The sequence below is a fragment of the Apteryx rowi genome, unplaced genomic scaffold (assembly GCF_003343035.1).
Source record: "Apteryx rowi isolate R43461 unplaced genomic scaffold, aptRow1 scaffold_156, whole genome shotgun sequence".
Taxonomy (NCBI): Eukaryota; Metazoa; Chordata; class Aves; order Apterygiformes; family Apterygidae; genus Apteryx; species Apteryx rowi.
Genome location: NW_020447819.1, coordinates 57,756 through 82,839, shown reverse-complemented (window position 1 = coordinate 82,839; position 25,084 = coordinate 57,756). Strand labels below are relative to the sequence as shown.

Here is a 25,084-nt window from a genome sequence, read left to right as displayed (position 1 = left end):
ACGTGCCGGAGGGGGATCCCTTGCCCTATTCCTGGTTATCACCCATGCACTAGACAGCTTCCGGGCTGCCAGTGTGTAACTGCAGCTCATCCTTTGCACTCCCTCCACGGCACGCATGCTGCACTTCGGCACGCGCCCGCTGGGGCGATGGTGGCTGCTGTTGTCAGCGCTGCCCTGTGGGAGCTTTTCTCTCAGTCCCAGACCCCTGGCCAGGCCCTCTCCCTCAGTCGCCCTAGCAGCCCCGTGCCGGCCAGCGCTCCCGCGCCCTGCCGAGCCTCAGGCTTCTGGCTCGGAAAATATTAATGGCTTCCTGCAATGTGCTCCGGCATAAAGAATAAATCTTAGTGTGCAGATTTCTTCCAGGTAAGTAACATTTATGAACAGTCAAATACTAGGATTTATAAAGGGTATAATTGCAGTGCTATCAGTAAAGGCAGTTTGGTGGCCTAATGCTGAACTCAGATCCTTAGAGGACGCAGGTAGAAAAATGCTGTTAGGCTGGCTGGCTGGCAAGGGTTCTCGTCTCCGCGTGCTGTAGGAAAGCTCACTCATGAGCACCGAACCCAAGTGCTGTGCTTACCCTTCAGATGCTTTGTGCTTCTCCAGCTATGGAAGAAGCCATGGCATATGATCGCAGGTGTGCAGAGTCTATTGTCTCACCCCCATAATGCTGCCTGAGCATTAGTTACTATAGCCAGCGTTTCCGGTGACTAGGAGAGACAGAGGACATGGCTCATGAGTTCTGTTCATGACTAGAGATACTCATCTGCCTTAACTGATGAAGTTATCTGTAGTTCTTTCCTGCATCAAAAAATATCTATTTTTTAGCACTTTATCTCTTAACTTGCGTTTTAAACGTTTGTGTCATGTGCTTTCCTGTTCCTGGCCTGTTCGTACAAGTAACTTGCAGAGAGTTGTCTTGCTTGTGAGCAGTTTCTGCAGCCTGTGTAGAGCTTTGCAGTGTGCTGACTAGATTGCTACTTTAATACAGATTAAAGTCTGTTTTCTTTATATTGCAATCACAGTATAGAAGCATTGTTAGTTTGCAGTAAATAAAACCAAAACAGAAGCAGCTCTGGTGGACAAACAAGCAGGTGGTCTGAGTTGCTTGTAATTGGCTCCAGCGCAAGAACCAGTGGCTAGTTTATGTGAGGGGCCGATGGGAGACACGGTGGTCGTTTTGGGAAAGTCTTGCGAGTCTCTTAGCTCTGCTCATAGTTGCAAGGATCAGGTAATCACTGGGAGAGGTTTGCCTTCTCCTTTCACTCCAATTTTTCCCCATTTAAGCTTTGCTTCAGATATTTGGTTCTCTTTAAAGCTTTCTGTTTCAAGACTAACTCTGAGTGCAAGGTATTGGTAACTAAGAAAGTGCCATGCATTGGGTTTCTTTCATGTCTCCTCCTGTAACTAATGTGCATCTCTCTTCCTGTGACCCAGAATCTGGGATATATCCCTGTTTCAGGGAGCACTTGTATTTGCTGCATGGTTTCCTTGCCATCAGCCAGAGATGTATGGGAATCCTGGATCAGTCACAAGCAAGAGTATATTGCTTGGGTGTTTTTTGTGATATCAGAAACTCTAGAGCTCTGTGAGGCTTCATATCATAATGGCAGGATATTTTTGATGATAATTCCATAATGCATAAGAAATTCATCTCTATATAGCTCCTTTTTCAACACTGGTCTTCCTGCTCTTTGTGCGTGCCCTCGCACATGATCTGTGACACTAGTTACGTCAGAATGATCATGCTGCTGGCCAGGATGCATCTGTCTTATGCATCTAAGAAAGGGCATAACCAGGGGTGCAGTGCACTTCAGAAGCGTGGCTCTGTGCGAGGGACTTGTTAGTCTGACTCCGAAGTGGCGTGTACCACCTCAGCTCCATTCACCTCGCTTCAGTTGCTGCATGCATCTGAGACTGGTCATAGGACGTAATGCAGGACACATATGCTGAAAGTATGTTGTTTCCCATATGCAGCTTGCGCGAACACAGCAGATAGCAACTGTCAAGCTTGTCTAGAATCATGTTTTCTTCATCTTGAAGACACTTGATATAGCTTATATAACCATGTGCAGTTAAAACTGAGTATTTAGACAAATTACATAATTTAAAGCAGTACAAGTATATGGTGGGAAGAATTAATGAGCATTTATTGTAAGTGCATCTGTTGTTGTTTTTTTTTTCCTGGAGGTAGGTTAAATTGCTTGAAAGCAATGTTTGGTTTATCGCTAGGAGATATTTAATGACTTCCAACTAGTGAGAGCTAGTAAACTCATGAGCAATCCAGGTTTAATATATAACTTTTTTATAGCAGTGGATTATCCTTTAGTGCCCTATGTGACTGCCAAATTAATAGACATTCTTTCTCTTTAGCTTTGGTAAAGGCAGGTCAGACTAAATGTATGTTTACAATATACACTGAAGAACTGCCTAAGCTGAAAATTGAAAAGAGCTGGTGTTTATTGCATGGGGATCAGAGTATGACTCCTTGCTGCCAAGAAAAAAAAAATGGAAAACTAATTTCAAGGTTCAGGATTAATTTTCTGTCAAATTGACAGAAGAGATCTTACACTGGAATACATTAAGCACAAGTGTAGCAGTGTCTCTATCTGTTCCTTTCAGTGTGGAAGTTGTTATTTTGATTCCATGGTTCCATAACAGGAGCATTAAAAGTGTCTCTGAATCTGTCTTAAATATCTACAGATATATCCTTTACAAAAAAAAGTTTCCCATTAACATCGCTAATTTTTGCCAATGACCTTCTCCTGAATGTGTGTTTTTCATCTCCCCTACAGTAATTGCTCAGAAATGATTGTCATATAAGGAGCTGGCTATGGCAAACCGGAAACATCAAAGCACTGCCACCACCATGCTGGATCACAGGGTGCGAGCCTGCCCTACTTCCTCTCACAGCAGGGAGCCCGAAAATGAGGAGAGTGACCTTCCTATTGAAGATTATGCAGCAAAGGAGGCAGAGCTCACAACCCTGGGACAGGGAAGTCCTACTCCTGTGCACCACGAGTGCAATGATCATAGTGGAGATGGTGACTCCAGCTCTGACTATGTGAATAACACCTCTGAGGAGGAGGACTATGATGAAGGCTTGCCAGAAGAGGAGGAAGGTATCACATATTACATTAGATACTGTCCAGAGGATGACAGTTACCTGGAAGGAATGGACTGCAATGGGGAGGAGTATGCTCCCCATGAAGAGCACCACGTTGAAACAGATGAATGTCAGGAAGCTGTAGAAGAAGAATGGGCTGAAAGTAAAATCCAGCACCAAGATGAAAATGAGGTGACAGACAGGCAAGAGTGGCAGGAAGGTCAGGAGAATGGTGTTCAGATTTTGGAGGATGAAGTGTCATCTTTGGAGATTCAGGACCAAGAAGAAAACATACAATATTGTCAAAGTGAAGGTGGCTATCCGGACTATTACCCAGCAGAGGCTAATGGAAATTCACAGGGGATATCACCGTACCACTCTAGAAAAGAGGATGCAGAGCTGGAAGAGCAGGAAGAGGACATTGACCAGATAGTAGCAGAAATCAAAATGAGTATGAGCATGAGCAGCATTAATAGCACAGCTGAAATGAGTCCAGAGCACACTGGGACTGAAAGCTTGCCACATGACTATAAGGAGACTTGTCCCAAAGGAGAAGCCGTTCACAGTGCTAACAGGCATGAGGGGAGGCCAAAATCACTGAATATCCCGTCTGCCTCAAAGCACAGCGGGGATGTGCCGAGAGGCTTTAAAACAAAGTCGCGAACTCCCGAGGACAGACAGAAGTGGCCACAGGAGCAGGTACGAGGTTCTGTTTATGCAGACTGTCAGAGGCACTATGCAAGTGTTGTTTGTTACCTATTTCCAATAGGAACCCAGAGCAATACTTTTACTTTTTTGGTCTCCACTGCATTCTACAGCTACATAATTAAATTGTATTTTTAGAAAAGTATACTGAATGTAGTCAAGTTAAAGAACAAGGAAGGAGGGATTTTGCATAGCAATCAGACAGCTAAGTGAATTATTGGTAAGTTCTGTAAACAAGGTATTCCAGATACATGAGGCAAAACTGGTTTATTTGCACTGTTTTTCCATTCTGTAACTTTTCTGCAGTGACACTAGAAATGAGTTTAAAGTTGAGGGTGAGCACTGAGATAGGTGAGGAAATTTATTTCCAGTAAGAGCTCCTCTTCCATTGCTTTAGTGGCTGGTTACCTTTAATTCCTCTTATTTGCAATAGAATGAATGACAAGGCTAGGTGCTACGTATATTAAAAAGCAACTGCAAGAGGTGCCTGCACATTACTGTTTTTGTACTAGATTGGCATATCTTGACCTTGACAGCCACTAACAGTATTCAGTACAGCTAAAAAAACAACTACACTTGTCAAAGGATTTTGTTGACCCAAGCCTCCCAGCTGCCCTGGTGCATATAACTGTGCTGCTGCTTAATCTCAGTGAAAGCTAAAATGAAAGTTCTGCCTGGGTGGGCAAACACTGTGCTGGGCTCTTTGGTGAGCAAACATTTTTGTTTTCGTATCATCTCACTATGCTGAAAAGAACATCTGATAACAAGTTACATTGAAAAACCATCAAAACCGCCTTATAAGTACAGTGCAAGTAAGAAAGCTTTGCTAAACTTAGTAGTTTCAAGATTTTACTTTCATTATAAATATGATGAAAGAATAAACTGGTTCCATTGACACTTGAAAACATTAGGACTTGTCTGCTGTTAGTCAGACATTTGGATTATATTAATCAAATTTAAAGCAAAGATACAATTTTAGAAAGTTCAGGAGCAAATGTGAAATGGGTGCATTTTATTGTTAAAGTCTCTTTAAAAACCTAAGTAGGAGGACTGTAGGCTAATGCTAGGGCAGTAATATCTTATTTAAATGATCTCTTTGCATTCATTTGGTAGATGTAATCTGAAGTTTAATTTTAGTAGTGTAAGGAACTTCTATAGAAGTATTTGCATGCCATACTTGTTCTTTCAAAAATTCAAAATGGGGTACATATTCCTTTTCAGTGTGTGCAAACAATTATTTTTACTGAGAACCAGAAAGGCAAAGCACAGAAGCAGGGGGGAAAAAATACAAGCTTTACTTGTACCAAAAACACTGTTAAGCAGTTTTATCACAAGAATGGTGTAGATGCTAGTTTATGCCATGCATGATATTTTCCTGTTCTGAGTGCCAGCTAGAGGAATCTGGGGCTTAAGCTCAAGCTTTTCCAGAGGAACAGAAGTACTCGAAGGTGCTTGCTTCTTTAGAGACACATCTAATTCTGTTTGCTTTAAGGTCAGAGAGATTGAAGTTTTGATTTTGCATCACTGACCAAGTGTAAGCAAAGTCTAATTATTAAGTAATATGCAGCTAGATAGTACTTACTTTTATAGTGAATAGAGATGTGCCTAGAAGAGGTAAAGTATATAGCATGTATTTAGATGGTAGACTAGTAGATATGCATTAAGTATTTTTTGTCTTTGAAGTGCTTTATAAAAATTCAGAGGTATAAATTGCATGTTTCTGCTTCATTGAAGCTATCACTAAAGAAAATAAAAATTTAAGTACCCCATGGTTAATACCTTAAAGATAAATTAGCATAAATGATTCTATTAAAACTTGACATTAAAATGTCTAGATTCCTCTGAAAAACAATACAAGGAAAGTCTTAATGTTTAAGTATATGGTGATGAAACAGGTCAACTTTTATTATAATCATGAACAAAAAAGCTTATTAAGGCAGGGGGGATAGCTGCACAGATTTCAGATGCTTACAGCAAGTTTTAAGTATCCATTTTTAAATTCCTTTTTCAAAATTATAATTGGAACCAGACTGTAACTATGTTTAGTGACTGTCTGCCAGCAGAACCATGTTAGCCTGCATGAATTGGGGGTGATGATCTTGCCTGGTTTCAATAGTTATTAGTTACTGGCTGGGAACAAGGGAGCCTGGCCAGGATTTGTTCAGACAGCAACAAACCAGCTTTCTGGTGCAGCACTTCCATTGCTGCTCCCAGGAACGCTGCTGCTCGCAAGTTTTGGGAGCATTTGGAGAATTAAAGGAGTGCTTGAATGAGAAAGCTAGGTAGTGAATTTTTCTGTGCTTGAATAATAAATTGTTATTTCTCCTGGATGATTGCTAATAGAATTCAAAATAAGCTTTCGTTTCAACATCTTTTTGTACTCTTTCAGAGTGTATTTAGCAGGGGTTGAGCCAAGTTGCATTGTACCTTTATTATTCATGTCAGCCTGTGAGTGAGCAGGACTTCTGTAATGCCAGGAAACAGATACAAGTGCCATTGGTCTGAAAACAAACCAGGGGCCCTAGGTACTGCTGAGCTGCCTGTGTGAGCTTTAAGTGCTTTTTCTAGTCAGTCTTGGGCCAATGCTTTAATTTTTTAATAATGGGAAGTGTGCCGCAGCAATTGGTGGCCATTACATGGCAGGCAGCCCCTGTGTCTTTAGTCACTCTTCAGGAAAGCCCACAGACCATTGCCTGGAAGGGACGGAGCATTAAACAATATACAGGATTTCATGCCTTTCTTCAGACAGGAAGAGAGAGAAGAAAGTTTCTCAACCAGAGATATGGTGGTACAGGTATCCATTTCAGCTAAGCACAAAGTGATGAGCAAGCCAGGTAGCAAGACATGGGGGGGAAAAAGAAAAAGCTGTTGGCTGTGGGTGTTCTTACTGAAGACAGAGGACTATATAGGGCTGCAGTGTGTAAAGGTATGCAGCAGCATTCATGACAGGGATACAGGGGCTCACAAAAGGAGACATGAGGGGACTCTCCCCTACCCCCTTCCAAGATGCCAGGAATAAAAGGAAGACTGAAAAGCAAGTCAGATAATCTATGGCAAATGTTTCTTGAATATATCTATCCAAGTAAGACTGGCCCAGTCTTGCAGCATCCGTGCGCCTGCTGTGGGTTGCTTGTCATCCTTAACTCTAAAGTCAGGCTCATTGTGAGGACAGAGAAGCATATGCTAGGACATAAGTAGTATGTCCAGTATCCATTTCTGCCAAAGTGACTTTTGTACCTCACATGTCCTTAAGTGGACCTTTTAAGATGTGTGTGGGGTCCCACAGAAGGGAGAGCACAGAGATTATCTGTTTTTATTTGGGCCATTCCGTTCCTTCCATGTTTACTGCAAAATGTCTAAGGGATGGATTTGTTTAGTACACTATCTAAATGAACCTGTGTCTCATTTGGGAGAATGTCATAGTCATTATCTTAATTACAATAATTAAAGGTCTGAATTCAGTAAAAGAGGAGGAACCCAGAGCCATTGTGAGTAGGTTTGCACACCAGACTTCTAGTTTGCAGAGGTTTGCCTAGAAGGTTCCAGGTTTTGTCATCTTGCTCGGGTTTTGCCCTTGCTGTAGGCATGCATTGCATGCTACAGACCAGCGTGGCAGGAGCGCCGCAGGGCGCTGTCTTGCCTCCCTAAGCAAGTCTACTTTTACAGATCTGAATGCTTTTACATTAAGCCAAACTGGTATGTGAGTTTCAAAGTTCCTGTAAACAATAACCAAACAGGAATGTACATTTGTGTATTTTTAGGCAATTATTGTCTTGTCCTTAGTTTTGTTTTGTACATATTCCTCTCCTCTTTTCTCCTCCTTCTGCCACCCCTGGGCTGGCAATGCTGGTGCATAAACCTTCAGGTTGGTTTCCAGTAGCAGGCACACAACACACCTTTACCTACCTTTCAAAATCTGGTTACTAACTCATAGCCCAGGATAAATGCTAGTGATTGTCATGCGTGTCAAATATTAAATAACCAGTAGGAAAATGCTATTTTAAAGGCTCCACTGGCCAAGTTTACTTTCAGCAATTAAACACCAGAGGACAGAAATCGCTTCCAAGAAAGATCAAGATTTCCAGAGAACAGAAAACAAACTAAGTATCTCATTTTACTTATGGGTCTTAAACATCCTTGTCCACCCTTGCAAGCTCTGGGAACACAAGAGCTTGGAGGCACACGAGCCCTTGTGAGTAACTAGCTTGAGGGAAGCGCACGAGAGGGTTTGTACAAGGCAAGCCTGGGGGACTACTGGTGTACATTTAGAGGGTATTTTTGCTCCAACTCACTACTTAGTACAACTTATTTCTTGCAGGTTTTCCATGCTTGCATTATTTCAGAAAGGTATTAAGTCTATAGAGTTTGAAGCTGAATAAGAACTTCAATAAAAATACTAAGATCTCCCTCAAACCATGAGTTTTGTTTTTTAATGTAACCTTTTGTCTTAGTCATCTTGAGTCTCAGCCTATTGTTAATGTATCTGACATATAGAAAAGTTTCTTTTGCTTATAACTTTATTTTATAGGTCTCAGCTTCATGCACAGAAGTTGAATATGGTCAAACACCCTATTGACACAGCATTCTCCTGAATTATGACAGTTTTACAGGCAAATTAACCTGACCTAATTGACTTAGGTATCTCTTTGGGTGCGGGAGGGAGAAGAGAGGCTCATTCAACCAATCTTAGCATGCAGCTTCACCAGAAGTTTAACCTGGTGGAAGGTTTCCTAGCAGAGGTTGTTGCTGTTGGTTTGAAGCTTTTTCTTCTTGCAGCGCTCTCATGTTTGTGGGCTGCGGTTTAGCCAGAGCAGTGCTGACGTGGCACACTAGCAAGCAGCCCAGGGACAGGTCTGCCAGGTGGGAAGCAGGGGCAGGCTGTCACAGCTGAGCATGTCCCACAACACAACATGAACATGGGCCCAGCCTGCAAGGCGCCAGCACTTGCCTCTGGCATGGCAGTGGGGCCCTGGCACAGTCTGGCCCGGGCTGCCACACTCCAGCAGCGCTCATGGCTTGGGTAGCGCCCACTCTTGCGCCTATACAACATCAGGAGGGAATGGGGTGTTGCCAACATTAAATGCACTTCATTTACCTTTAACACTGACCCTGTGCAGGCAGCATAATCAAAGGATGGTGGTGGCAGACAACAGGGAGGAAAAAAGGCAAAAAAACCCCATTAGACTGGCTGAAGTAATACTGATGGAAGTCTCTTGTGCTTAAGGTAACTAATGGGACTTTCTGTTAAAGAGTTACTCCTCTTTGAAACCTCTTACATGGCAAAGTTTGCCATTTTCATCCCAGGTTGAGTCATGCTTTTATGAGATGCTGGCGGGGCCCAAGAACCACAGGATTCCAGCACTTGAGTCTCCACTGTCTCCTTAGCCCTTTGTTTGTCATGTTGCATCCACTTAGACTTCAAACAAACTGCAAACTCCCAAGTACACATTCTCTCCCACCTTCTTCAAACAGATCCATTTCCCTCAAGAATAAGCGATCTACATTTTTTTAAAAGCACTGCCAAAAGGTGCAGGTGAAGGCTGGATGTCAAAAAAACAGCAGTTTGCCATTATCACTGCTAAGGAGGACCCCAGTGGGCAGCCTGCGTTTCAGTTACGCTGCCTGTGACGCATGGATCCTCATTGCTTCCGATTTCTCAATTGTATTTTCAGATCACTGACAGGTTTGAGAAACTAAACAAGTATTGTTGTGCAAACCAGAGGGACCCCAGCAAGTCCTGCACTGCTCGCCAGCCTGCTTCCACCACTTTCATACACACTATGCCCTTCCTCTTTTTCCACATGTACATTCAGAGACAGATTAAACAGTAGCAACTTCTGTGAAATAATATTTCACTAGCTCCTCTATTCTGTCTCAGCTTCGCCCATATCACAGTGCTCTTTCTGCTGTTTGCCCATGCACTAGTGGAACCCAGTATTTTGACTAAAATATTTTTTGAGGCTTATTCCCTTTTCTTGGCATAGACCAATTCTACAGAGCCCAAATTGAGGAGTCTTTTGTCAGTAAGAGATGGAACAGGATGAATGGGAGCAAAGATAAGAAACTGTGACATTTACAGCTGATTGATAGTTAGACATTTTAGAAATAGCAAGCTTACAGCTTGAGAATTTGGCTTTCTATTAATTCAGTCCCAGAGTATTAGGGGATACATTTGAAAGAATTTACAGAAAACACTTAGAGTGAAATAAAGGGTATTAAAAAACAAAACAAAAAATTGTTATATTTTTCCAGTGTATTTTAGCCAGCTGCAGGGCAGAAATATTAGATAGTTCTTACTACAGACTGATCTTCCCCAAACTTAGCAAATGTAAGTAGTTGCTTGGCTCATTTAGCCATTTTTATCTTTCTCAAACAAAACCAGTTTGAGGAAAAAAAAAAAAACAAAAAACAAAAACACACATGCTAACTGGAGGAGTCACAGCTTTTTAGCAATAAGCTCCTGACAACAGAAGACAATTAAAAATAATAAATAAATAAAAGCCTCTTACCTAACTTAAAAAATACTTAAAGAATTGAGGTAGTAAATAGCAGCTGATGTTTCATCAAAAGCAGTCTATTTTTATCTGTAGCATTAATGATGCTTTTCAGTTTTGTTTTCCATGAAGACCTTTGCATAGAGAAAGAGTATTCGACAGTGGTGTAGACATCATCAAACCAGCAAGGGTGCAAAAAGAATGAAATCCAGTATTCTCAAGAACCATCAGTTTGCATTCATGCTCATGCACTAGATGAGCATTTTATGGCAAGCACATTTTTTTGCATCTTCTCATGACAGCAGCTACTCTGGCTGCTGTTTGCAGGGCAGAGCACAGCCTGCATGTTTGCACTGCACATATTCATTGCTCTCTGTGAGCCATTGCCTTTTTCTTCTGCTGTCTCTTAACTTTGAGATAAGGAATTTGGTGGCAGAGAGCAAACAAACCCATTTTAATGTGCCGGGCTGATGCAGCAGCCTAGTGAGGTTCTGAGCAGGAATACAGTTTCTCTAAGCCACTGAAGCGTGAAAAGTGGCTGTATTAAGATTAAAAAAAATTGAGTTGCTTCTGCTGGGGCAGTATTGAGGCAAAGTGTTAATTTCTCTTTAAAGTGCATGATTTAAGGATAGACCATTCTTGAAGGAAGTTTCCATGAGGAATTTTACACAAAGGTTATGATACGGCCAGGGGTGATTCAAAGACAATTTAAACCATCAAGGTTTTAAGTGCCCTGTTTGAGGATAGCTAGTGATCAGTTCTCATGTACTGAGGTTAAGCATCTGTTATAGGGTCCATTTGAAATTAAGTCCTTTATCAGCAGGGTTTTCACTGTCAAGGTATGAGAAGAAAACATCACATATGTACTGTCATGCCAGCTTCCCTCTATACAAGCAGGGAGGTTAGGGAAGGGATCCCACCCATCTTTCCTGTGCCTCATATCCAAAACTTCCACTGAGAAAGAAAAGCTTGTTGTGCCCAAGACACCAACAGCACTGCAGCTTGAGAAAATACAAGGGAATAGGAAGAGACTGCAAATTTATACTCCAGAATTAAAGATTCAAATCCTTGGTTTCCAGAACAAGGAAGCCATTCCCATCTTATAAAGACATTGAGCAGTGGCTTTTGAAGAGCATGTATTTATTACTAGTATCCAATAAAATAAATAGCCTTCATATAGCCACTCATTTTCCTCTGCACCAGACCCACACAGTACAAAAGAAATCATTGATCATCTTTAATGGCATTTTTAAATATTAAGTTCACTCTAGATATTTCAATTTCAAAAATGGAAGTGCCAGAAAGTATCTAATAGAATTGTTTCAAGCATTTTTTCCTTTTGATAATGCATTTAATAAAAAATAAAAAAAGCATTTCTGACTAATCACACAGAGAATCTCCTGTGGGAAGCTTAAGGCAGAAAGCAGCCAGTGTTCTGCATCACATACACCTACATGAAGAGGTACCATCCTGCATGGCAGTTTTTCCTCACAAGTCTTATCAAGGCCAGTTCTCAACTTTAAATATATGCAAGGAGAAAAAACCCTTACTTTACATGAACAGTTTTAATATTCACTGAAGTTGGACAGAATATTGAAGTTCTTTTGTGGAATGCTTAGAGCTTCAAACTTACTTTTATTCCTTCTCTTTTGGTAATGCCAGTTCCATACCCTAACTTGACTTCCTTGAAACTATTTCTTTCTGCTAAGAATTCGTCCTGTACTTCTGAAATGTGTTTGCACCTCATAAATTAGCACAAGTACTGGAATCTCTGAGTCAGTGAGGTTTGAAGCCTGGCCATTTCTTCCAGTGATTAAAACCAGAAATCCTTCAGCTAATGAAGAACCACCCTGATCTGATCTATGTTTGTAGATGTATTTGCTGGGTCAAATTGCTCCCACTGACAATAGCACGTTACTGCTGATATTATAACCAATGCAGCAGCCCAGTAAGGGTGTATTAAGGAGTTCTCAGCACACATCTCCAGCATCCACAGGAGAAGTTATTTCAGTCATATAGTTTAATAGAAATAGTATCACCATCATAAAATGTTGTTACCAGGCTACCACCTCTTAATTCAAGAAAATAACTTACTGCACCTTGACATTTCTCTAGAAACATATTAGTATTTAAATATCAGCAGAAAACATGGTCCAATGATAAACTGTCTTCAGGAACCCATGCTAAAGACTACAGAGGCTGAAACTGAAGTCTTGTCCCTCAGTGACAAACCTAGCATTGCTGATCTGCTCCACCCTTGTTCCAGGGAGAGGAGCAGCAAACCCAGGTGACCAGTTTTAGGCCTGTGGGTTTATTCATGCACTAGGTAACTCCATGACCCAGCCAAGCTCTTACTAGAATCTATCTAGAACATTTCTCTTCCAAAAACCAAAGTAGTCTTCAATGTGGGCATCACCATACATAAGCAGGTAGATTGGTTTCTGAGCACATTGTTTCATAAAACAAACAGCATCACTTGCTAGAAGATTGGCACATATGTGTTATAACCCTAGTTATTCAAGCACTTACAACACAGTAATAAAACCTGACCACACCTCTGAGCCAGGCTCAGTGCTCACTTATCAACCCCTTACCAAAAGGGCTAGCAACTCTGAAAAAAGTTCATCTTTTTCTCCCCCATCAAACAAATCATACCCCAAAAAAGTCAGGAAAGGGCAACCAACCTGCTGGTTTGCAGCAGAAGTTTTCCAGGAGCAAAGAGCACTTCCTCAGGCTGGGCATCACAACCATCACAGCAGTTGCAGTCAAAACTGCAAACCACAGCTGTGAGGAGACCCACACTGCAGAGACAAACCATTGCCTGCAAAGCAGGTGTTAAATAGCTCACAGCACCAAGCAGCTGAGTGAGGGGCTGCAGCTGGGGGGATCTGAGCCTGGGAGGGGTGTGAGGGCACCTGGCCTGGGGAGGCCTAAAGGCCTCCAACGACCTTCAACACCTAAAGGTGGCATTTCCAGCTGCCCCCAGGGCAGCTCATGCTCATGCTCAGGGGCATATGTGTTCGTAACACTAGCACTGTCAGCATTTTGGTAGTCCTTGGGTATCTCCTATTCAGGCTGAGCGTGATGCTGCATGGTTAGTGACAGTCAAAGGGAAAAAACAGTATCTCTTCAGTTTTTGAAACCTTACGAATATTTCTCTCAAATGTGATTTTCTAACTATTGAAATATTTACTTACAACAACAATATAGCCTGTGAGTTCTATAAGAAAACCTGAAGAAAGCAAGCATCAATTAAGATAATTTTATTTGACATTGGTCAGATCACCAGGGAGCATGAACCAGCTTCCAGCCCACACTAAATATCACAATTTATGCTTTCTAAAAATGAATTCACAAAAGAGCCTGGGAAGAGTTCCTTCATCCCTGTTCTGGAAGCATCTGCTTCCATGCACACACCACTACTGGACACGCAACTGCGCATGGGAGGTGCGGACACATCTGCTCTGCACTTCTTACCATTTCTCCTCTGACATCTTCATCAAACACCCTAAGTCTTACAGAAAGAAAAGGAAGCCCCTCTCCTTCTACTTCTTTTTCTCCTTTCCTTCTGGAGTAGCATGTAAACAAGTATTTCTTCAACCCTTATTTTGTAAAGAGTCATTTTAACAGCCCACTTATTTGCAGGGAAAATTTGAGCCCAGAAGGTCTCAGCCTGGTCCAGCTGCCATTACTGATTCGTCCTTACTTCATGCTGCTGCTGAAGGGACATGGGAAGCAGCATGCTGCAAAGCTAAGAGGACCTCAAGGATGCAAGATTACACTGTTTTTTTGGAGGAAGTGCTCTCAGTAACACCCACCCACCCCTGTCAACACACTTTTTAAGAACAAGGTATTAATAGATCTGCCGGAGATGGAACATTTTTGTGTGCGTAGATGTGCATGAAAGGAAGGGAGGAATTCTGTGTACCTGCGAGTCTGCCTAATTAGAGAGGGGCTCCTAATTGTGTAGAAGAAACACTGGAAGAAAACTTTGCCATCATATACAGAAGCCAAATAGTAAGTGAAAAACATTTATGCTGTTCCTTGTAGAGGTGATGTGATGGATCCCAACTCATCATGGATTCTGCATAGACCTCTCTTATAGCCTTGGAGCCCAGCTAATACACGATAATAATTATACACTACATACGTGACTAGCAAACAATAAACAAGCCTGTTTATATATTCCTAAAGTCTTTCTGAAAATAGCAATTCCAGTAAATTACTGCTATAAATAACACAAAGATGAAATGTCATCCAAATGTTTAGTTATGTTTTCATTATGACTATATGGCATTACATATGCAACTACTACCAAAAAGCATAATTGGTTTTATGATCCCCAGGGATCATAAGTATATAAGCTGAATGAGTACATCTATATATAACTTCTGTGACAGAGACATGTTTCAGTAATGTTCACAGCATGCAGGGTGCACTTAGTAAACCAGTCAACCAATTCTTTCTTGATGTGCAGGTGCATTTTCAGTTCGGTCAAGTGTGTGATAATTAGCCCTGACAGAGCTTTGAAAGTATTAAAATTCTGTTGCATATACTGGAGTTAACATATTTGCTGTCATTCTTTACAGATTAATCTGTTTTCCTTATAGCCATATCATTTTACCTGCTTAAAGTGTACTTGATGTAATCCTACTATTTTAGGGAATAACTTATCATTATTATGCTTGTATTATTAAAAACCTATGGATATTTGTTTATCCACATTAATGTGTTTCACTGCACATCAACACATATTGCTCCCTATTAGTTTAGCCATGAAATATAATTAGATTTCTCTTGTGTCAAACAGAATAGCAATTATAGGCGTGAAGGGATGTAGTAAGCTTCTTCGCTACTGCAACCACCTACACCGGGTACTCGTCAGCGGTCCCCCAAACCTTGGTACTCTGTGTATCATATCCCAGGTGGTCTTTTCTTTCCTAAAACCATGCTTATCACTGGGGTGAATTTTTGCTTTGTGCATGTTGCCTTACCTGAGAATTAGCATTACTGAGCTAATAGCGGTAACATGCCTCCTTCGTTAGCACGTTTCATTGAGCTGACTGAACATTACTTGGAGGGAATGATTTAGCTGAAGAAGAACATGCCGACTTTTCTCCAACCTGTAGCTACACATCGTGTTTGAAAGTCGGAAGGAAGGAGTTATGATGTCCACAGGTAACTTTCACACTGACCCCTTGAAATAACAACACTGGCTCAGTGTTTTGCATTTGCCTAACAATTGTAACTGTAAGATTACTACCAGATTTTATTTGTGAAGTCCTGCAATGGCAGTGGGAGTTAGGCATTCTTCTTTCACATGTAAAGGGGAAACTGAGAAAAAGGAAAGTGAAATGTCCTAAATCATAGAGAAAATTTGCCCCAGAATAAACTCAGTTTTCTAGATTTCTAACAATAAAACTCTGAAGCATGAAAACATCCCATTCTCAGCATGTCCAGAGCACGCACAGGCTCTGTGCCAGCCGGCGTGCTCTCACCTGCATCGAGTTTGGCCAGGAATCCTGCTCCGAGAGTGTTGGGACTGAGTATTGGGACTAGCATTGTATCGGTTAAAAGCTTGACTCAGTGTTTTCCTGATAAAAGGTTTTATATTTTCCTTTTTACATTTCTTCAGAAGCTTGAAACTGGCCTGCCAGCATCCTGTGGATTTGCTTGGCCTAAAATAATGGTGATACCATGAGGTATCTCCCACAAACAGAAAAGCCTATATACAGAGTTAGGATTTGTTTTTCCAGATTTGAGGTGCCTATTCAGACTATTTCAATTTTGTCCAGTATGGAGCATAAACACATGTAAAAATTCTGACTTTCTGGTTTGTGAAAAATTTGAACATTTCAGTATTTGTTTTCATTTTGTATGAAAAATTTTCATTGAAATACAATCATTAGTGTAACTGCTACTTAATAATAATGGAAATGCCATATTATTTACATCAAAGTAGATCTTATATTATAATTAACCAGTTCAATACTTTGATATGAATCTCATATTAGTAAAATGAAAATAAGCTATTTCAAGTGTTACATCACATTATGATTTTTCAGTATCTTTAATGAATATTGCTTGCAAATAAATAAGCACACAGGCAGATACGAACAAAGCAGCTTCATGACAAATAAGTTCCGTCATAAAATAATGAAGAAAATAATAAATATTTCGTATGTTAAAATGTTATGAATTTTTATTCAAATTTTCTGAATGTAATTTAATCTTTTCCCAGAATATTTTTTTTGTTGAAATCTATATAATATTTTTGAATTTATTCAGTTAAAACAGTTTCTGGTGCAAAAATCCTGACCAGCTTTGTGCCATTGACTTGCCCTGAAATCTGTGCTTTGTTTTTGACCTTTTCAGAAGACAAGAGGCTTTGAAAGTCTTTCTCTCTTTTCTCATAGATGTGCAATGGTTTAGAGCAGCCAAGGAAACAACAACGTTCTGACCTCAACGGACCAATAGATAATAATAACACACCCGAGGTAGGTACCTTAGGCCATTGGGCTGCCTGTGTCCCGCGGGGGTCAGGCTTTGAGGAGGGAAGACAAAGACCTCATCGTCAGCTCGCTCTCACACACCCAGGCTTGGCTCTGTTGCTTTTCCTGAACTGGCTGTAAATTCCAGGAGTGCACATACCTAAAGGTCTTTGAACTGTACCCTGACTCCGTTGCTGCCACAATCATTTCCTGTAGCTGTCCTCAGCGTGGGCTCAAGCCTAAAATGCTCTGGTGACATAAAGAAGAGGGAGAGCATTTCAGAAATTCTCTTCTTGGATTATTGGAGAGTAAAAGTAGCATCACAAAGAAACTGGTTGCTGCATCTTTGTGTGTGTGTGTGTGTGTAATGTCATTATTTGAAGCCAAAGGACTGATTAATTCTCAAAGGAATACTCTCTCTTTGAATAACCCCTAGTATCAGCACATCATTCAGTGCTGAGGGCTCAAATGAGTCACAACTGTTTGAGTGGCCTCTGTGGTACGACGGGTCCCTGCTCGGTCAGCCGTGGAGAAGCTGGGGTGATAGGTAGCCCTGCATGTGTCTCTGGAGGCTGGGGCAGAGAAGACGTCTAAGGATGCAGGATGAGGTTATGCTTGAGGCTACACAGAATGAAATGAAATCCAGGCTTAAAAGGAGACGTCTGATATCTCAAAAACGTACAACATATTTAGCCTGTAACATTAATGAGAAGGCACATTTCGGAAGCCTTTTCCTGTAACGGGGAAATCAACCCCTTTCCCGGACCCAGGAGCACCGGAGGAGGCTACTGTGAGATGAGGCTGGGCAGCTTCACTGAGTGCGGGCTGCCCCAGCCCTGCTGCATGCAGGAGTCATGCTAGCTACAGCTGGGGCAGCTTTTATTGACTGACCGAGACTCTTGTTTTGCAAAATGTTGTCAGTTGTTCTTAATCGTAATTTCAGGAAATGATTAATAGGCAGTGTGATCTGGTGCACAAGCTGTGGCTGGCGTTGCTCGCTTGGCACTGACTTCCCAGCTCACTTGTGTTTTCTTCCCCTTCACCCTCTGTGCCCCTCCGCCCCAGCTGATGTTTTGTGTGGCTGTACCTACCTGAAATGCTTTGAGATTTCAGGTAAAAAGCGCTGTGTAACAGGTTGTGCTTAATTAGTATAACATAATATGCTTCGCTATGCTATGCTATGCTATCTATATAGCAGCTATGCAGAAGTTATACAGAGAAAAGTGAAGATTTTTTAAATAATGCTCAGCTGTTTAAATATAATATGAATTATGCTTCAGTTCGTGAAAATGATTTTGTTACATTTATACCATATGTTATTTTTATTTCCTAACAGACAAAGAAAGTGTCTTCATTTCCAAGTTTTGTTGATGGTAAGTTTTACATGGTTTATAGTTAAAGTAGTATAAAACAGAAGCAAGTGTTTTAATATATTTTAAAAGAGTCAAATCCTAAAAACTAGTCACACACAACACAAGGTAACTGAAAAGTTTATTAAATAAACAACTAAGAACTATTTCTATTCAGCATATAGCATATGTAGAAGCATGTCATACTTTCATCCCCACCTGTGGCAATGGGAGCCCAGTGGCGATAAGCAGGAGGAGCTCTGGGAAGAATTAAAGTGGAGATGGAGACAGCTACCGACCCAGAAGGGGGCACAAGGGGGTAAGAGGGGCTGCAGGAGAGGGGCGGTTTGCGACGATGTGTATCGGTATTTATCCAGGGAGCACAGTGCTCAGGAGGGAGTCACTCAGCTGTTGAGAGCAGCCCCGGGTCGCCTGCCAGGGGTACCACTTTTGCAGCCTGGGAATCCCAGCTGCAGGCACAAACCGAGAGGATCTCCCCGTCTAAGAAAAAACTGGTAATCCAAAATGAAGAAAATGGGGAACATACTTTCCTTTCTTTAGCAGAACCATGTGTTTATGTGTTTCTTCAGTTGTTTATGGATCAAAGAATGTTAATGTTTTTCAGTATAATCTCCTTCAGTCTCTGTCCATCTTCTCCTTGCTTTAATAAATTGACCTAAAATATTTTTCTCCAAACAGAAGGAAAACATGTAATAGCAGTGCAGGGGAGATTGAAGAACTCTGTATGGGGAAAATACATAGAGCTCTTTCTACAAAGGAGGTGTCTACACCATAAAACGAGCAAAGGCAATGGGGAACTTCTAGAGATCTGGACCCTTTGACCTGCCCTGATGTACTCTTTTCCCTGCAATGGGAACAATAAATGAATGTTAAAAATTTGATATCTAATGCCCACCTCGAGAAAACCTTACTGCCATGTAGAATAATACACCTGTTCAATACATTTTTTCCCTTATTCCCTGATCTCATCAGGTTGACTAGCAGCTTCTGTTTTCAGTCATTTCCTTCAAGAGCCAGAGCTAATGGAAAATTCAAAGATTGCCCCCTTTTCATAGATTGACATCTGAAGGAAATTACACATAACACTTGGCATGTACTGGCTAACAGGCCCTAAATAGAGGTAAATTAAATACATTCCCCAGAGGCAGAGGAGTCAAGAAGGCAAGCCGATCCTTTGTAATAAGCAGCTACTGATTGTAGAGTGGACAACAATAAAGGGAAGACAGCATGATTGGAGCAATTTTTAAAAAAAGCCAGAAAATTTAAGTAACACTTCTCAGCACTTGCAGATAAAAATCACGTTTTCATTTTATTGGGATAAAAAGGTGATGTCTTTTTCTTTTTTAACAATCAGTTCACTACTCCTCTGTCGGAAAGGGGTCAGTGTGCACTTTAAGATAGCATAAAACATTTTTTTTTTTTTAGTTAAATCATTTTTATTTTCTGATGTTTTTCTTGAATAGCATAGTATGAGAGGATAAGCTGTCTGTTGTTTTCCTTCTATTGCAGGTATTATATAGCATTTTCTAATATAAGGAAGTATATAGCTCATCAGGAGCTTGTGATAGGTAATAACACTGCTCTGTGAATCCAAAGAAGAAACACAATTTTTATTATTAATTTGTACTTAGATTCTCAAAGGGAACAGGGGCCCCACTGAACACAAGAAAAGAGTCTGCCAGCTAACGCTGCGTGTTTGCCTGTTCTTCACTGAGCTTTGATGGAGATACCACAACAGTATTCTGGTCAGCATTTAACTGCACAAGTACACACTTACAGCAAGACTCCTTAACTACAGGAGCTATATTTACAGCTGTATGAATGCACAATATTTTTGCATATGAAGTATGGACATAAAAACAGGCATAAAAATACTGGGAATGTGTCCCCTTGCTATTATAATTGTTATCATAATTGCTATTTGCTATTATAATTGTTTCAGTAGTAGTACTGTTACAGGCTTGTAGTGGTAATTAGTGCTGTGTTCAGGGGTTGTGGCTTTTTTCCTGTCTCTTTTTGGCCTGTCACCACAAGTCCAATTCCCCTGCACAGTCACAACCGTGGTGGAATAGAAAAAGCAGCCGAAATATGGAACTGGTAGAGAGGCACGCTGCATGGTGACGTGTCCTGTGTCCATTTGTTTCATCCTCATGCAAAGTCTTTTTCTGGCAGTGCCGGGCACCCTGAGGACTCAGTGACTTCATGGGGTGTGAGGCTGCTCAGCAGCAAGCTGAAAGCGCTTCTGTGCTCTGAGTGCAGTCCCTAAAGACTGTCTGACTCTTTGGTTAACATGTAATTTTTAGATAGATATATATTTAAAAGTCCCTAAGAGATTTTTAAATTCAGTTATGCTGAGTTATTGAATGAGTATTCTTTTTCTTTTTTTATGAATACAAAAAATAATTTAAATTTAAAAATGTTTAGACATAGTCTACTGACATAGTCTACTGATCTAGAAATATGTTTATTGTATGCTCATTCCATTAATAGATTAGCAGAAAACCAAGTAACCTCTATTACACTGATAAGATATTGCAGAAATTTACAGGTAAATTTTTCAGAAACAGTAATCTAATTTCTAAATATCAATAGCCAATACAAAATCCTAATCTTTGTTCAAGCCAAACTCATCTTCAACTTTCAAATGTATTTCTTTCTTGTTCCCTTCCTCATCAGTAGGCCTTACACTTGCTTACAGTCAAGGGCACGCTTAAGTGCTCTGATGAACTGGGACCTCAGCCAAGTCTGCATTTTTATATTACTTAAAGCTGTCACAGAAAGGGGGAGAAAAAAAAAAACAACATTTGGGTAACCCAGCTTGACCCTGGCAATTTTCAATACCATTCCTTACATCCTTCCAACAGATGTTTTATCTTACCTGACAGTTGCTTCCATTTCCTTCGTGATGGGAAGTGTATGTTGGAAATGTTTTCTGCCCAGCATGCTTTCAGCTTTTTGTATTAGCTACTGCTATAAGCATTTTAAAATGCTGTTGTGGGAGCTATGCAGTTTGCCAGGATTTGTTGCTGGTATAATGGTTCTGCAAGAATCACTTGCTAATGCTATAAAGAGATGGTGAGGCTATATATAAAAAAAAAGTAGACTTTAAAGAATCCAAATAAATATAATCCTAAAATAATAAAATTGCTTAAAATCCCAGGTTATTTCCATTTTCGAGAAGTTTTAAAGACAAATTAGTAAAAAAACATTTTTGCTGTCACAGAACTGCCAAGACACGAGAAGAATTCCTCGTTCCCTTTGTAATACTCACTAATTTCCCAGACCCCTGAGGTAGGCTACGGATTACTGTTTCATGCTCTGAGATGCTAATAGTGTATGTATACACACAAATATATCTCCAAAGTTGTGTCTTTGAAAGGAAGGCGCCTTTGACATAGCCTACTAGTGGTTTGGAAATCACAAAAAATGTCTTTCTCAAAGATGCACAAAGCACAGCTGTAACAGGAGCTTTTGAGATAGAAAGGAAGTAGACTAAGGGACTGATATGTTTGAAATAACCAGCACAGCTTTTTTTGCTGGCAAATCCTGCAACAATATACATTAGAGTTTTGGTCTTTGCTTGACATACTAACAACTGTAAAAGAATCAAGAATTCCAATTTTATTTCGCTTCATACACAAAAAAAATGCAAGAAAGTTAATCTAAATTAACTGTTAAAGAGGCTAGTTAAACTGATTTAAACATTACATGGACAACCATATTTCAGAGTTAAAGCAACCTTGATTCGATTTAGCCTGATTTACTTGGCCTGAAGTGAATGAAGGTAAACTAAAGACATTTTAATTTTAGATGAGAGTGTTGCTGCAGGTATCTAATGAAGTTTAACTAATCCACATTAAATTCACATCCTTAATTAATTTCCCTCTTTGCTACTCTTGAAACAAGGTATCCACATGATGCAATATTACTGTGTTTTGTTGCATGCTGAAAGAGCTGGCAATGTATGAGAGTTTTAGGCCTGAAAAGACATTACCTGAATAACATCAAAAAAGGTACTATGTAAAATACATCATCCACCTACCGAAAAAAGTAATGGTGCAAAGATTTAAGCAAATGGGATAAGCGCTATAGCAAGGGGAGTTCTTGTGGAATTTTCATTTTGTTTGATTTCATTCAATCAATTAGCACTGCAGAACAAGGATGGTATTTCGAGATATTGAAAGACTTGGCCTTCATGAAGCGTTTCAGTGACTTGTTTAATTAGTAGATTCCCAAGGATTTGATTGAAATTTCTCACATTTTAAGTGGAAAGAGGTTTCTCGCACTTTCAGTGGAGATATTGTCATGCTATTTTTTATTCTTCCAGTACACTGGGAATTTCATATTTCACGGAATTCTATTCTGAGTTATAATGAAGATCCAGACCATTGCTGGATTGTGATTGAAAGCAAAATCTGTCCTCCTGTTGTATATAATTATCCTTTGGAGGGTTGAAACTGCAGTGTTTCCTAGCAAAACAAATAGCTCCATTTTGTGTGAGTGGTGTTAGTTAGTGTTAGGTCTCTGAAGAGTGTAGGGCTGTTAGGCTGTTTGTTTTTTTTAATGTACTTTGATTACTGCATTACAAAGACTGGTTTGTTTTGCTGAGGGCTGACATTTACAGCAAGCGAATGTGAGATCTGCATGGATGTATAGAAGGCAGCAGCATTTCCTGAAGAAGAAAGTTAGTTGTTTTAATCAAATTTATTTTCTGTTGAAAGACTGTTTGTCTAAATTCAAACAGGAAAACAAGGGATAGAAGTGCTCATTAAGGGATATATGTGTAAAGCACTATTTCAGAGAATTTCATCAATGTAGCATTTCACTTATTTTTCCTAGTCCACATATTAATCTTCCATGCTCAATTGATTATAAAGAAGTCAAACAAATTCACTGTACCAGAAAACTTTTTTTTAATTAGCATCTCCATTCAGTGTCCTTTTCCTCCTCACACATGTAATGGATGTCCTTCAAGAAAAGGTGTTAGCAGCTTGGCAAGTTGATACGGCTCAAAGCAAATTCCTTTTATAAAACTGTTGGGGAACAGAGTATTTACAGCCAAGGGATTTGAGCCAAAGCGTGGAACAACTGCTCTTTAGTGTTGATCTAATCAAGCTAGATATCAAGCTTAGCGGCTGAATAAAAGGGATGAGTATAGCCCCAGTACAGTAAAAATACCATCCTTTATTCATCTTCTCTTTTCCCTGCCCTCTCTTTTTCATTCTCGAAAAGGATGAAGAACAACTTGCGAAATACAAGCTAATGTGAGATTCACACCAAAGTCACTGTGTAATTAATACTAGGCACATGCAAAGGTATTCTGTTGAATCAAGGCTAAATTTAAAAATATATCAAGATGTTTTTAAGTTTCACTATTTTCCTCTCTTTTTTACATCAAATTTTTCTTAATCTTTCCATATGCTTCTTTTCTATAACTGCCCCTGGTGACTGCCCTGCTCTCAGAGGAAAAGGCTGTATGACCTGTTGTACAGGTGCCACTGCTGGCCTGTCAATGTTGTATTGAACTGTTGTACTGAACAGTGTGTTTCTTGGTTTATATTATCTATACCAGCCTGAGAACCATATTTCTCTGTCAGTGCCAGATTTAGGCCTTGCACATCACTAAACAACATCAAGATACCTACTTATGCCTCTCATTTCTTAATCTTTCTTAAATGTTAAGTTTAATGGTGGACCTTTGCTAAAGCAAAGTCCACCTTTGTCCCCATTGCAATAAGTATTTCTGCCTGAGTTAATGCTTGCATACGTCTTCAAACATCTTGGCAACTCCAGTTTCCTAGAGTTTTCCTTTAGAATTCCACAATCAAAACATTACACAGTGTTTGAAATACTGGATGTTTGGTCTATATGTTTTGGTGAAATAATTATAGGAAAAACTCGGTTTATTTTGCACTGGATTTCTTCTTCTAATTAGTATTAGAAAGGGCATTAGGAAAAGGTTGCTCCAGCCATAACGCCCTTCATTCTGTTGTTGGTCTCAGTGCTGGCCGTGGTGAGGTGGTAACCGTGCCGTGTCCTTCAGTTCCAGGGCCCTGCGAGCCCGAGGACCTCATCGATGGGATCATCTTCGCGGCCAACTACCTGGGCTCCACCCAGCTGCTCTCCGAGCGAAACCCTTCCAAAAACATACGCATGATGCAGGCCCAGGAGGCAGTGAGCCGCGTGAAGGTAGGGACTGGTACGGTCTGTGGCATACGCTCTGATCCATTGAGAGCTGATCTCCAAACACGAGGGGATCTGCAGCTTCAAACCTATCGTGTAGTATAGGCCTGGCACTCTAAATGTCATCCCACCTTCCAGTGCTTAATATTAAAATACGTGCAGCATCTCTGAGAAGCAGAATCTAAATTATTCCAGAGGCAATTTGAAATTGTTTGAAAGCTGTATGAGGAATTTCAGGATTACAGACAAATTGCAGATTGTAATTAGAAAATATTCCAATAGCAAAGCACAGGATATTTGTTTGACTGGGGTTTTCCTGTCATGTCATTAAATCTTTTAACTTATTACAAATTGTGGAGATCACTCTGAATATAACAAATGTTACTTTTTTAGGGCAAGAAGGTTCACGTTTGGATTTGGTGTCATATACTGTCATCAATTTTCATGTACATAGTGCAGCATAGAATGCTTCAGACAGATGTGCAGATGTGGTTTTTGGTTAATAATCCAAGTAGGAGAATTTTCTTTTATGATTTTTTTGTGGAATTGTTGTAAATACCTCACTGGATTAAGCAGATGGCTAGACAGAGGTAGCTTTAAATGTTAATTAGAAAAATTATATGCTTATTGAGTAAAATATTTAATCAGTAAAAATTGCATATTCCTGAAGGAAACCTATGTGGGAAAATCATTGTCTAGAGACTGTCTTGACAGGTGATTGATTTGGCCTTTAGA

General features: G+C 40.3%; 1 protein-coding gene across 5 annotated transcripts in view; it reads left to right on the top strand.

The window, feature by feature from the left end:
* The first annotated feature begins 200 nt into the window (after positions 1 to 200).
* APBA2 (amyloid beta precursor protein binding family A member 2) overlaps positions 201 to 25,084 on the top strand; it is a 51,727-nt gene continuing 26,843 nt past the window's right edge. For 3 of the 5 annotated variants that reach the window (XM_026059351.1, XM_026059349.1, XM_026059353.1), the window contains exons 1-5: positions 201 to 363; positions 2,796 to 3,805; positions 16,722 to 16,802; positions 18,133 to 18,169; positions 24,210 to 24,355. In XM_026059351.1, the coding sequence (XP_025915136.1) occupies positions 2,834 to 3,805; positions 16,722 to 16,802; positions 18,133 to 18,169; positions 24,210 to 24,355 (1,236 nt within the window). In that variant the 5' untranslated portion in view covers positions 201 to 363; positions 2,796 to 2,833. Of the gene's footprint in view, positions 364 to 1,903; positions 1,956 to 2,795; positions 3,806 to 14,112; positions 14,156 to 16,721; positions 16,803 to 18,132; positions 18,170 to 24,209; positions 24,356 to 25,084 lie in introns of those variants that run through there. The other 2 variants (XM_026059350.1, XM_026059352.1) reach the window with 2 other exon arrangements.